The sequence below is a fragment of the Bos mutus genome, chromosome 18 (assembly GCF_027580195.1).
Source record: "Bos mutus isolate GX-2022 chromosome 18, NWIPB_WYAK_1.1, whole genome shotgun sequence".
NCBI lineage: Eukaryota > Metazoa > Chordata > Mammalia > Artiodactyla > Bovidae > Bos > Bos mutus.
Window position 1 is genome coordinate 25,772,873 of NC_091634.1, and position 14,894 is coordinate 25,787,766.

The 14,894-nt window shown below is 40.8% G+C and overlaps 1 protein-coding gene across 1 annotated transcript in view; it reads right to left on the bottom strand.

Annotated features, from left to right (window-relative positions):
- The window catches only part of WWP2 (WW domain containing E3 ubiquitin protein ligase 2), a 143,608-nt gene that overhangs the window by 105,512 nt on the left and 23,202 nt on the right, over window positions 1–14,894 (bottom strand). The window contains exons 3-4 of the mRNA XM_005896501.3: window positions 12,643–12,790; window positions 12,169–12,290 (exon numbers count right to left, since the gene is read on the bottom strand). Of these exons, the coding sequence (XP_005896563.1) occupies window positions 12,169–12,290; window positions 12,643–12,790 (270 nt within the window). The remainder of the gene's footprint in view (window positions 1–12,168; window positions 12,291–12,642; window positions 12,791–14,894) is intronic.

The window sequence follows — 14,894 nt, forward strand, 5'->3', positions numbered from 1 at the left end:
CAGGACTGGTTTGGCCATTTCTCCCATCAGGCCTAATCAAGACGCTGCAGTTTGTAGCTATGTTCTAAATAACAGCTCCCTACCAGTTTACAGGACTGTCACATCCTTCCTTTCACTTTTGTCTCTTGCCCGCCTGCTCCTCATCTGAAGAAATTGTGAATAATTTCTCGAACTTAAAACTGTTTTTAACTGAGGAGCAATGTTTTAAAATTTTCTCCCTTCTCTGACTCAGGTTCCAAGGATCAGTGATTTTATTTATCTTTCAGTTGAAAAACTGGAAAAACAGTGTGTTTACTTTAAAACAAATGCAAGCACTGTCTGTCAGGCCTGCCTCCTTAAGATGCCCACCCACCAGAACACTTTATCCTCACAGAAGAGGGAGGGAGGCAGTGCAGCCCGTGTGACTGGCCTATCTGTTCTCGGAACATAAAGTGCAGTAACAGCCCTCTGCTTAAAAGATTTTTAAATAAATAGGGAGCTGTTTGCTTTTTCTCTCTCTCATTTTTTTTTTTTAAATCTGGGAGACACACATGGGGAAATAAAACAGACACGTATTGAAAAGGAAGAGCTAAGCAAGGAGCTTTTCGCAGGCACTTCATTTGTCACAGAGGTCTGGGTTCAACAATTCTCAAACCACCTCCTATGTATATAGAACTGAGGAAGTGAGTAAATGTATGGATGATGGTGAGAGCCAGGGTTCTCTACGGAAAGGAGGAAAGTTAGAAAGAACCCTGTGAGGTTGAATTACCAATTGCAGCATGAATTCATCATGCAGAATACTGGGCTGGCCAAAAAGTTCATTTGGGTTTTTCCATAAGACGTTACAGTGAAACCTGAAAGAACCTTCTGGCCAATCCAATATACGGGCACAGAAATAGGTGTGTGTGTGTGTGTGTGTGTGTACATAAAGTCTTTTAGGAAAACTGAAGGCTCAAAAGCCAAGAACATTTTGAAGAAAAAGAGCAGTGAGACGAATTATGTCCAGGGATTTCCCTGGTGGTCCACTGGTTTAGAATCCGCCTTGCAATGCAAGAGACATGGATTTTGAACCCTGGTGGGGAAACTAAGATCCCACGTGCCACAGAGCAACTAAGCCCATGCGCCACAACTAGAGAGTCCGTGCCCTGCAACAAAAGATCCCACATGACGCAACCAAGACCTGATGCAGCCAAATAAATAAATAAAAAGAAGAGAGATGTCCAACCTGAGACTGACACTCCCTCCGGTGAAAAGAGTTTAACACTGTGTAAAACCCAGGAGGAAAAAGTACAACCAGATCCTCAGCCTACACCATACATCAAAGTAAACTCCAGATTGGTTAAAGAGTGAAACATCTTAAAAACTAAATAAAGAAAACCATCACAAGTGTTACATAAGGAAGGTATCTAACTGCACGTCTTCCCACGTGGTACCTCAGCGGTTCTCAGACTTGAGCAGGCCTCAGAATCCTCTGGAACATTTGTTAAAACACAGATCACTGGGCCTTGCCTGCAGTTTCAGATTCTGTAGGACTGGGATAGAGCCTGAGGATTTACGTTTCTAATGTTTCCAGGTGATCTGGAGACCACACTTTGAAACCACTGGGCTAACTGATGGTCCCAATGCCATTTGTTCACCTTTCTTCACTGATTTTATTTCTTTATTTTTGGCTGTGTGTCACGTGGCATGTGGGACCATAGTTTCCCCACCAGGGATAGAACTTGCGCTCCCTGCAGTACAAGCATGCAGTCTCTAACCACTGGACTGCCAGGGAAGTCCTTTACTGATTTTAAATGCCACTTTTATCACACAGTAAATTCTATGTATATTAGATGATGTTTGGGAAAAAAAATATGATGGGGACTTACCAAAAGGATACAGGAGCGAGCTTAAAGAGGTACCCACTGGCCAAACCAAGGATAACTTGAGCACCAAAATACTAAATTACAACACGTGAATAAAAGAAGAATCCATGAGATAATAATACATACCTACATAATAATCCATGAGACTGATAATACATACCTACATAAAGGAAAAGGAAAAGCTCTTCCTTACAGCAGTATACCAAATACTAAATATAGAAGGAATGACTAAATTGGAAAAAAAAAGTTCTGCAACCATCACAGTATTAACTGATTCAGACAAAAATCGTTCACGAATGCAAAAACTAGTAGGTGAAGGCGCCATGAGGAACCCATATTTACATGTTGTCAAAGTATTGTATCTCCCCAGAAATAACTTTTGATTTATAAAGAGAAAAACGGGGCTTCCCTGGTGGTCCAGTGGTAAAGAATCTACCTGCTAAAGCAAGGGTCACAAGCTGCATCCCTGGTCCGGTCTGATTTCACGTGCTCAGAACTAAGCCCATGCACCACAACCACTGAAACCCACACACCCTGAGCTTGTGTTTCACAACAAGAGAAGCCGCCGCGATGAGAAGCGGAGTACCGCAGCAGAAAGGAGCCTCGCGCTCTGCAACAGAGAAAGCCTATGCACAGCAACACAGAAGAGAAGCCGCCGCGATGAGAAGCGAATACCGCAGCAGAAAGGAGCCCTCGCGCTCTGCAACAGAGAAAGCCTATGCACAGCAACACAGACCCCACACAGCCAAAAGTAAAAATTTTTTTTTAATGTAAATAAATAAAGAGAAAATAGTCATTTGACAATAGAGAACCTAACACACCCCACCTTAGCCTGATGGACAAAGTTCACGTCATTAATAATGAAACAAGCTGAGTAGGGTGCCCTCTGGTCTGACTCAATAACAAGGATGCAACATCACTTCTAGTGTTCCTGCCAAAAATGTGTACTCTGAATCCAAACTGAGGGGATTCCACAAAAAGATGGCCTGAACACTTTAAAAAGGACACTGCTCTCAAAGACAAAAACAGGCTGAGGAACTGACAGCAGATTTATGGATAACCAAATCCAACGCATAATCTTGCATGGGATCCTGGATGGGGTGGAGGACAGGGGAAGAAATCACTTGAAATTCATTTTTGCAACAACTGGAAAATATGAATTATATAACAATATTGTAAAAATGTCAGATTTCTTGATTTGATTAATTTCCTCCAGGGGATCTTCCCAACCCAGGAATCAAACCCGAGTCTCCTGCACTGCAGGCAGATTCTTTACCGACTGAGCCACCAGGGAAGCCCAAGAATACTAGAGTGGGTAGCCTACCCCTTTCTCCAGGGGATCTTCCCAACCCAGAAATCAAACCGGGGTCTCCTGCATTGCAGGCGGATTCTTTACCAGCTGAGCAACCAGGGAAGCCCCTCTTAGAAAACACACACTTAGATATTTAGGGATAAAAAAATATAAGGTTTATAATTTGAAATGCTTCAACAAATCACTACACATGTAGATACAGATATACAGATGATGTTTAAGGCAAACACATCAAAATATTAGCACATGGATGAAGAGTCTAGGAAATTCTTTGTCCAAGTCTTATAACACTTCTCTGAATTTGAAATTACTTTAAAACAAAGAAGTTTGGCTGTTTTTTGTTTGTTTGTTTTTTTAATCTACTTTAAGCCATTTTCCCTCCTTGAAAGTGGGACAGTCTGGTAGTGCCAAGTTCTGCAATGTTGATGAGGCCAGGTGCCAGAGAGGTGAGCTACAAGAGAAAAGTGGGTCTCAGACCCTACCTGCTACCAAGCTAGAAAGAAATGAAGATCACCCAGTGGGCGGAGACAGATGAAACATGCCGATGGTCACTGAAGTTGGGCGGGTAGGGATTATGTTTGAAAATACCCCGAACAAAAAGGTTTTAAAAATCAATATTCAACCTCAAAAGCTGGCTTCCACACAGAGATGACTAGAACCATCCTTAAGAGCCAGACCAGGACTTTTGGTCAAGTCCTCTATGTGCAGCAACAGCCGGGTCAACGTCCCCGCTGAGCTGGCCAAGGCTGACCATTACGTAACTGCCGGACTTGAGTAAAAGCCTCCACTGTAGCACTGCTGGCCAGCAGGGACACAGGAAACATGAGCTGGGTCTCCCAGTCTACCTCCAAGTCCACCCAGGGGAAAACAAGGGAGAGAATGAAAGGACGGATTATGTCCCATGGAGCAGAAAAACGCCAGGTGAGGCAAGCGCCACCCTCCTGCCCTTTCCCAGGAAAAGTGGTTCCAGGAAGACCCAGCCACAGTGAGAGGAGGATTATCTCACCTACTGGGAGCCACTTCCCTACGAAACCTTAGATGCCACTGGAAACACTTCTGGCCCAGGAGCTCCCAGAGGAGAACAGATGCCAAGACCACAGTGCTGAAACGTCCTGTGTTCATTCAGCATTCACACTTGCAAAGACTGTATTTGTCCACTCTTTGCATTCTCTCTTGGAACAACCTCAGGGCTGCCTCCCATTTAGGCAAGGAGGTCTCTGCCTGTCCATCTTTGGGATGTGAACTTTCTAATCTTTGCGAAGGAAAGTATCAGAGGAGACAGAATAATATTAATAACTACCATTGCTACTACTAATATAGTACCAATATGTGTCGGGTACTGTTGTTAGCTTACTGAACCTCAAAACAATATTTTACAGACAAGGAAACAGAAGCATGGAGAAGTGAAATGACTGTCTGATGTACAAAGCTGGGGGAATCAGGAGTCAAGCCCAGGGAGTTTGACTTCAGAGTCTACACATTCTTAACCACTTCTCTCTACACAACAGATTTGCAATCACCAGAAGCAGCCTTGCTCTGCACGGAAGGCATTATGAGTATTATCTGTTATCAGCTATGCCATTGCCAGGTTAGGTTTGTTTTTCTAAGAAAAAGCAGCCCAGTGCCCAGATTTTTCCATCAGATTCGGATCTGATGTGCCTCACAACTCAACCCAGCCACACGCTCAAAGTGCTAAGGCTGGTGTCAGCAAGAGCAGCAGGAGCTGGAGCCACTGCCATAAGCAACACAGCTCCTGGGAGCCACAGAAAACACTCTCCTGAATCGCTCTGGGCTCAAACAGAAAGTCACAATAGCAATTACAAAAAAAGGAGCAGAACTGGCAAAACATAGGGGATGGTAAACAGTTCACCAGCAGATAGTCTCCACTAAAGCTAAACATGCGCCCACCCTATGAACCAAGTCCACAATATAGAGACAGGCAGGTAGACAGATTTAACAGAAGTGCGTGCCTGTGTCCTCCAAAAGACATGTTTAAGAACGTCCACAGCAGGGGACTCCCCCGGTAGTCCAGTGGCTAGGACTCCACACTCCCAAAGCAGCGGGCTTGGGTTCAATTCCTGGTCAGAGAACTAGATCCCACATGCCACAGTGAGGATTGAAGAGTCCTTGTGCTACAACTAAGACCATGTGCAGCCAAATAAATAAATAAAACAAAATAAAAAAAAGAATGTTCACAGCAGTATTGCTCATGATGGCTAAAAACTGGAAATGTCTACCAACAGGAGACAAGACAAATAAACTGTAGTATATTCATACAGTAGGATACCACACCCCAGTAAAGGAAAAAAAAAAAAACCTCTCATTTCACACAAAAGCCCAGATGCATCTCACAGATATAATGAAGAGTCAGGCACAAGAAAACACACTAGCTGATTTCAGTGATACCAAAATTCAAGAACAGGCAAAACGAATCAATAATGATAAAATTCAGAATAGTGGTTATCTCAGGGCAGGGCAAGGAAGAGACATGGGGAGACTCCTAGAGTCCTAGGAAGGTTCTCTCTCTTGATGTGAGGGGTCATTACACAGATGTGGACATACGTAAATACTCACTGAGCTGTCTCGCTTAAGATTTGTGCACTTTTAAAAGAAGAAAACAACTTCAATACCAAGGGGGAAAGAAAATCAAAAGCATGATTAAAGCAAGAATGTTTTCATTATTAAATAAGACAGTACAAAAGTAAAAAGGCACTAAGCTTTCAACTCAAACAGCTATAAACGACTGACTGAATAAATAAGGCAAATCTAGAACAAAGTGTTGAAAACAGTTAACACTAAAAATGGAAATTAACATTAGAAAATACAATATAATTGATAAGTCCAAATACAATAGCTGTCCTGTGAAAAAATAAATCAAAAGCCAAAAATTAAAACAAAAATGTTTATGCCAGGCAAGAGAAAAAAATTGGGAAAAAATACACAAATATCATAGCTCAGTTGGTAAAGAATCCGCCTGCAATGCAGGAGACCCCGGTTCAATTCCTGGGTCAGGAACATCCCCTGGAGAAGGGATAGGCTACCCATTCCAGTATTCTTGGGCTTTCTTTGTGACTCAGATGGTAAAGAATCCACCTGCAATGCAGGAGACCTGGGTTTGATACCTGGGTTGGGAAGATTCCCTGGAGAACCAGTCCAGTATTCTGGCCTGGAGAATTCCATGGACTGTATAGTCCACATGGGGTCACAAAGAGTCAGACACAACTGAGCAACTTTCACTTCCACACAAATATCAACATTTTTAAGTGAGAAAAATCAGAAACATTTTTAAAAATGAGAATGCTATCTAAAATCTTTATATTAATACTTTGAATATCTCATGATAAATCAGAAAAGCTGAACAAACCAATCATTATGGGGGGAAAAGACTGAAAAAGTCATCAAAGAATTATTTCAGAGAAAGCTGCCAGACCTAGTTGGTTTTATGGGTAAGCTCTTTCCTGCACTCATGGAACAGATAATTCTCATGTTATAGAGTCTATTCCCAAAATTGGAAAGCACTTCAATTTACTTTATAAAATTAGCCTAGCCTCAATTCCAAAGCTGACAAAAATAGTACAAAACTACAAACAAATGTCACTCATGAATATAGATGGAAAACTCCCAAATAAAATATGAATAAGCAATTCTAGCAAAATTTTCAAGGAATAATCTATCAGAAGCAATTAGGTATATTCCAGAAATTCTAAGGTTGTTACTACATGGAAATTAATATAATACATCAAAAGGAGAAAAATCATGTAATTATCCAAATGGCCGCTTAAAAACTATTGGCTAAAAATTCAAACCCCATCTAGATATTTTTTAAAAGACAACAATAATTAATAAACCAAGAAGACAGGTTACCAACTAATCCTCAACCTCATACCTGAAGAAGTCACTATAATATAAGCTTGGTTATTAAACAGGAAAGGATACCTATTCCATCGCCACTAAAACAGGAAGTTGTATGCAAAGCAACTGACAAGAAAAAAGTATAATTAACTCCTAAGAGGAGCAAAATTATTGATCTTAGAAACCATATAAACATCTACCAAAGGACTTCCTTCGTGGCCCAGTGGTTAAGACTTTGCCTTCCAATGCAGTGGGTGTGGGTTGATCCCTGGTCAGGGAGCTTCATGGCCAAAAAAACCAAAACACAGAAAAACAGAAGCAATATCGTAACAAATTCAATAAAGACTTTAAAAATGGCCCACATTAAAAAAAAAAATGTCTACCAAAAGAAACTGTTGAAAATCTATACTAAGAAGTCAGCAACTGACTGACTATAAAAAATACAAACACTAACAGTCATATACCAGTAATAAACATTAAGTCAAAAGACATAATAGGAAATTATCCCACTAAAACTAATATCAAAGCTTCTCCAAAAATTAAAAGAATCTATCTGAAGATAACTTCAAAATGACCTGAGTGAATTTAAAGACATTCCATGTTCCCGTGTAGGAAGAATCAGTATGAAATTCTCCATAAAGGAAACTTTACATACGTCAGGATTCCAACAAAATCTCAAGGGATTTGGGGTAGGAGAATAGAAAGAGGGGAGAACCCAATAAAATAAAGTTCATGTGACGGTATCATCCAAGCAAAGAAAAAAACAGGAAGATTTTGAAAAGAAGAGAAACTTGGACTGTCAGTTATAATAGCTAAGACAAAGTGATTTTAAAAGGCCAATTGAAGAAGCAAACAAGGACTTCACTGGTGGTCCAGTGGCTAGGACTCCAAGCTCCCAATGCTGGGGACTCGGGTTTGATCTCTGGTCAGGGAACTAGATCCCACATGCCACAACTAAAAGATTCCATGCACTGCCACTACGATCAGAGCAAATACATAAATAGATATTTTAGAAACTACACAACAAATGAAATATAAACTCCCCATACAGGCCCAGATATACATATGTTTTTAATATATGCTTAAGGTAGCAAGTCAAGTCACTGGGGATATAGATTCAATAAGCAGTGCTAAAGTAATCAGTTAAATATTTGGAAAAATTAAATTAGATCCTTATCAAGAGGGAGGGGGTATATGTACACAAGTGGCTGATTCATGTTGTTGTACAGCAGAAACTAACACAACATTGTAAAGCAATTACATTCCAGTTTTTAAAAAAATAGAATAAAAAATAAATGATATCCCTACTCACAGTGAACACAAAAATAAATTCATTTGGATGGAGAATTAAGTTAAAAAAAAAACAAAATCACAGTAAACTAGAGGAAAATGATCATTTACCTGTTCTCAGAATGAGGGAAAGCCTTTCAAATCATAAAAGAAAAGGCTGAAAACCTAAAAGGTGAAAGATTCGACTACAAAATGTTTAAAACATCTGTATGGAAAAAATTTTTTTAAATGATTGCAAAAATAAAATGCAAATGAAAAACTGGGAAAACAAAAATTATAAGACAAAGAATAACAACCTTAATATATAAAGAGTTCTTTCAAAATCAAGACAGAAAACTGCAGTATAAATAAATTTAAAATGCAGTATAAATAAAATAAATGCAGTATAAGTAAATTTCAGTATAAAAATGAGCAAAGGACATTAATAAGGCAACAAACACACTTTTAAAAAATATTCTGTCTCCTGGAGTAAATCACAGCCTTAAAAAAAGTGGAGTGGAGGTAGAGGGACTTCGAAAACATAACAGCCAAAAGGAGTGAGGGGACCTTGCCCAAACCCAGGTTCAGGGAAACCAACTGTAAAACAATACCTTGAGATAAATGGTGAAATCAAATATGAACTGGGTATTAGTTGAAAATGAGGAATTCATGTAAATATTGCCAGATGTGACAATGGTACTTTTGTAAAAAAAAAAAAGTAATTATGTTTAAAAAAAAAGAGTCCTTTTTTAATGAGATGCATGCTGAAGAATCTAGGATAAAAGCTTGAAACATCTGTAATTTACTTTAAAATACTGAAGCCAAGGCTAATTTGGTGGTCCAGTGTTTAAGATTCCACCTTGTAACGGAGGGGACATCAGTTCAGTCCCTGGTCCAGGAAGATCCCACTTGCTAAGGAGCAACTAAACCCGTGTTCCACCGCTACCAAAGCCACTGTCATGAGAAGCCCGCACGCTGCAACTAGAGAGTAGCCACTGCTCATCTCAACTAGAGTCCCCTGCACAGCAACAAAGACCAAGCATAGCCAAAAATAAAATAAATAATAAATGAAACTATTTTTTAAAGTAATAATAATAAAATAAACAAATAATAAAATACTGCAGCCAAAAATAGATGAAGCAAATCTGGCATAATGTTAATTACCAAATACACACATACACACACACACACACACACACACACATATTTTTTCTTCTTACAAACAAATCCAATAAATGCCAAAGTACAATAGAAACCAGCCACATCGTCAAAAACTGATGGCAGGATAAATGGGGAGAACTTCTCTGGAGAGTAGTCTTGCAATATGTGTCCAAAGCCTTGAAAAGTATTTAAATCCAGCAAGTCAGTGTTCAGTAATTTAACCCAAATTTTCAACAACTGGTACAAAAATCTGTAAACTTGTAAGAGTACCATCACAGCATTATCTGTGACTGTGAAAATCATCTGTGACCACTGAAAATTACTCACGTGTTCAACCTTAAATTTTCACACAGTCATCTGACAGACGACTACCAGACAGACATCAAAAATTAACTTTTGAAGAACAATTAAAGTTATGTTGATATATCTTATGGTACTGCAGTGACAGAAAACAGTATGGTAGTTCCTCAAAAAATTAAGAGAATTACCACATGATCCTGCTATTCTATTCTGAATATATTTCCGAAAGAATTGAAAGCATGGACTTGAAGAGATATTTGCACACCCATGTTCACAACAGCACTGTTCACTACAGGAAAAAAAGTAGCAGTTCAAGTGTCCTTTAATGGATGGATGGACCAACAAAATGTGGTGTATCCATACAATGGACTATTATTCAACATTAAAAAGGTGATTCCAGGGAAATACCTGGTGGTCCAGTGGTTAGGACTCTGCACTTTCCCTGCTGAGGGCACGGGTTCAATCCCGGGTTGGGGAGCTAAGATCCTGCAAGCCACACAGCTTGACCAAGATAAAATAAAATAAATTTTTAAAAAAGAGAAAAAAGGTGATTCTGATACATGCCACGTGAATGGGCCTTAAGGACATTATGCTGAGTGAAAGAAGAAAGACACAAAAGCGCATGATTCCACTTACAGGCAATATCTAGATTCAAAGAGACTGAGAGTAGAATGGTGGAGGTTGAGGGGAGTGAGGAAGTTGCTGTTTAATGGGTACAGAGTTCGAGTCTGGCAAGATGAAAAAGCTCTGGAGATGGATGGAGGTGATAGCTACAGAATCATGTGAATGAAATTAATGACACTCAACTGTACATTTCTAAATGGTTAAGAAGATGAGTTTTATGTTATATGTTTTTTATCACAATTAATATAAAAATATATTAACACATTCTAATTTTTCTTTTTTTTTTTTATGGCCATGCCGCTCAGCATGAGGATCTTAGTTTCCTGGCCAGGGACTGAACCCATGCCTCCTACTTAAGACTTTCCTACAGTGGAAGCAGAGAGTCTTAAGCACTGAACCATCAAGGAAGTCTCTATATTAATTTTGAAGAAAAAAAGGCATGTTGCAAAATAATATGATCATGTATGATCTCAATTTTGTTTCACTAACATCTTAAATATTAAGACACTGTATACAGGAAAAAAAAAAAAAAACCTCAATGGTATATATCAAAAAGTTAATAATAATTATCACTAGGTACTGTGCTTCCAGGGGAATTTATTTTATTTTCTTTGTGCTTTTGTGCAAGTCCCAGTTTTTCTACAATTACCTTTGCCATTGAAAGCAAAAGTATGCCAACCAGACACAAGAAAAAGGAGAGAAAAGCACATGCATGTCGGTTGATGATCCTAACGGGAGAATGCCCAGAAGTATATTTCCAAATGACATAGTAAACATAATTACCCTTAAAATCAAATTATAAAAGGTAGACTAGCATGTGAGAAAATAAAGACCAACTCGGAAGACAGAGCAGGGGGTAGTTCCCTGTAGAATTAGAACAGAGGCAGGCCCTGATTTCAGACGATTCCCAGATCCACAGCGGATGCACATTACTGCGTGCCCAGCAGAAAGGAAGAGACTGGGGGAGCCTCGCACAGCACTCACGAGGCCCATCAGAAAGGACAGGCTCAGAAAGGCGAGACCCTTGAATCTCAGCGCTCCCCAGCCCCACCTCTCTCTCAAGCTACATCCACGTTCAGAAAATATTTGCTAGACAGCAGACATCAAGAGAAGAAGGAGGCTTTCTTTCTGTGGCATTCCCTCACCACATCTGGTGCTGCTCTGAATAGAGGCTTTATGAGGGAGGGTCCAGATGCCACAACCACGAGCTACTCCACTGACCACAAACAGCAATAAACAGACGTTAGGATTTAGATCTCTGTGTAGCAGAGACACTTTGAATAATCATGATGGAGCTTCCATCACATTCCAATATCCAGGAAATGTTTATCAAGTGCCTGCACAGAGCACCGTTTGTAACACCATCCCATGCAGACACGCACGCACACGTGCACACACACACACGCATGGAGCTCCTTTGTTCTGTTTGAGGGATCAGACTGGGAAAAAATGATTTAGGCTGGAAGCATTCAACAGTCTGATTCTACACATCACACATTAGGAAAAGAGGGGCAGGGGCAGAAGGAGAGCACACATATCCCTGAGGAAAGACCAAGAGGGAAACGTCCCAGCATGAAGGGCCCTGGACCAAGGGGGCTGAGTCCCACAGTAGAAGCAGAGGGTAGCCCTCAGCTTCCCTAGAACTCCAGGGATCCTATGCACAGGGAGCAGAGTCACTGCAGCCCCTGGTCCAGGAGGAAACGGCATCACCCAGGTTTATCCGCCACATGAGAGAGATCCCTGACCTCATATCCCTTCCCCACACCCACAGATGAATCACGTCAGCCACCCCTGCATCATACATACTTTTGCCCCCATTGTTCTTCAGGACATTGGAGAGGTTGATGGAGGCGGTGCCTAGCAGTTCATTTCTCAAGGTGTGGCAGCTCCAGACCTTCAGGTCTAAATGACTCTGGGCTGTGACATTCCTGGAAAACAAATACTTGATTCATCACATCCAAGCAGACCAGTCATTCCTGCAACTTAGAAGAAGGCAGAGAAATTATACTGCTGTCATCTTGGAGACCAAGGGGGGACCCCAAAGAGGAAGACAGTCACAGATACCCTTTCCCCACCCCACCCACCCGAGCTGACCCTGTACCATCTAGCAAACAATGAATGCTCTGTGAGCTCGACAATGTAAAAACACCTGAAGAGAAGGTGCCTCAGGTACCCAAGGCAGAGGACTAGAGGCTGATACACGAAACCTGGATCTCCCACAACCCCCTTCTCGACCTCCCCCAGGGGAGCTGCCTTCGGAGAGAAGGGGTTTTCTCTTACAAAATGATGATCTCGTTCCAGAGAAGCTCAGAGCTCCCAATTCGCTTTCCAGTCTTCTTGGTCTCGCTGGGGAGTCCATCCACAGCCACTTCCACAAACGAGTTAATTCGAGGTTGACGACTATGCACCTTGGGCTTTGCTGACACCACTGGCCGGGAAAGACAGAAAAAGTCAAGGATGAGTCAGAGGGCTCCCAGCTGCCCCCCTGTGGCACATGTTCTACCTCTTTTTTGTTGTTTCCTTTAAAAAGAGAAATTTTGCTTTTCCCTCATTCTAAAAGGACTTTTTTAAAATGTGAGGATATAAAAATATATATATAGCACAAGAAAAGAAGATAAAAAAAAATCACTCCTAACCTGAAAACACTGGGATGATTATCATTAAGTCATACTAGACTTTTTCTGATATCTGGTGAATACAGACTTTTTCTAGACTTTCATCTCTTACGTCCCTAATTCCTTAAAAACTCCTCTCCCCTCAAAATTCATTTCAAAAGTTACAACCTAAGCCCATTTATAAGGATATGCCATAATTTAGTGAACTATTTTTCCATTGTTGAATAAATTGCCTCCAACTTTTGGCTCAGGAAAAATGACCACAAATGTATAAAGTATCTGCATGCATGTCTGAGTATTCTTCCAAAGGATACGAACATTTTCTAAAGTTCTTAAAACCGCTCAATTCCTTTCTAAACCCATGTAGATACCCATCAGCACTATAGGAACATACCCATTTCACCAAACACTGCATAGCACTGAGTACTATGGTTTTTTTTCCACTCTTGGCAAATCATGTAGGTGAAGCAAAAAAAAAAAAAAAAGAAATAGCATAAAGATAACAGCTAAGAGTTAATGAGCACTTGTCACAGATACTATGCTGTGCACACATTATCTCACCGAGTCCTTATAGTGAGGCAGGAAATAACCTCATCACTGCATTTCACCCAGGAGGAAACAGGCTTGGGGAAGCTAGGTCACTGCCCCAGGCTACATATCCAGGAGCTTTGAGCCAGGATGTGCCTCTGGCTGCCTCTGACTCCACACTATGCCCTACATCATGACCGGACTTTGCTTATTTGTTCTCATTTGTTCCTTCAGTCACTAGCCGGAGTGAATATTTTTCCCATGTACTTGTTAACCATCTGCATTTCCTCTTTTGTTCATTTCCTTTGTGTGGCAGCATTTCTGATGCTCACATGGTACCTACCAGCTAGCCAGGGACTCAGGACCATCTAAGCAAGCATATGCCCAGGGCTGGATGCTAGACAAGCTCCTTTTATACTATGTATCAGCCACAGTGGAAACTCCAGGTCACTAGGACAAAACCCATCTACATGGCTTCTATCCTATGCCCCAAATCAGAAGACATAACTGACAGTCCTCACCAGTGATGAGAAGACTGCCTGAGCCTGAGCTCCCACCAAAAGTTAGCATACTTCTCCCTCCCAGACCTTCTGAGGGGTGACAATCCTGTAAAGGTCCACAACCGGGGACAGGGCAAAGCCACCTCTGATTCTCTTCTAGCAATCCTTTTCTTCTCCAGGCCCCAAAAAACAGGAGAGAGAAATCAAGGAACAACAGCAAGAAAGCTGTGGTGAAGTTTCAGAAGCAACAGTGGATGGTCCTAGGAAAAAAGGTTGTAGTACTTGGAAATGTGGCCCAGAGTGGGAAAACGAGACTACCACACACAAAGATCGAGGTTAACTGAGGCCACCTAGTGGTAGGAGGGTAGCTCTGCATGCAGACCCTTAAATCTAAAAAGAAAACAGGGACTACTTGCAGAGTCCTACCATTTTGAGCAAGACAGTTTCTTTGAAATCAAAAAGTTCTAGCCTTTTATTTAACAGTTGGGCCAACTAAGAGAGGTAAGACAATGTATCCAAAATCAGAGAGCTAGTCAGAGCAGTGCTCAGCCTTGAACCAAGTCTCCCAGCTCCCAGCCCAGTTCTGTGAACTCTGCTGTCATGTTTCCTTTTGGCCCTTGTTTTTTTGTTTGTTTAAAATATTTATTTGGCTGCACCAGATCTTAGTTGTGGCATGTAGGATCTAGTTCCCTGATCAGAGATGGAACCCAGGCTCCCAGCACTGGGAACACGGAGTCTAGCCACCGTACCACCAGAGAAATTCTGGTCCTTGTTTTTAGTATTTACTTAAAAAAATAATAATAAAAAAAATATATATATATATATATAAAATGTGTGTATATACATATATATATAATTTCAGACATTTAGAAAAGTTGTGAGACAAATA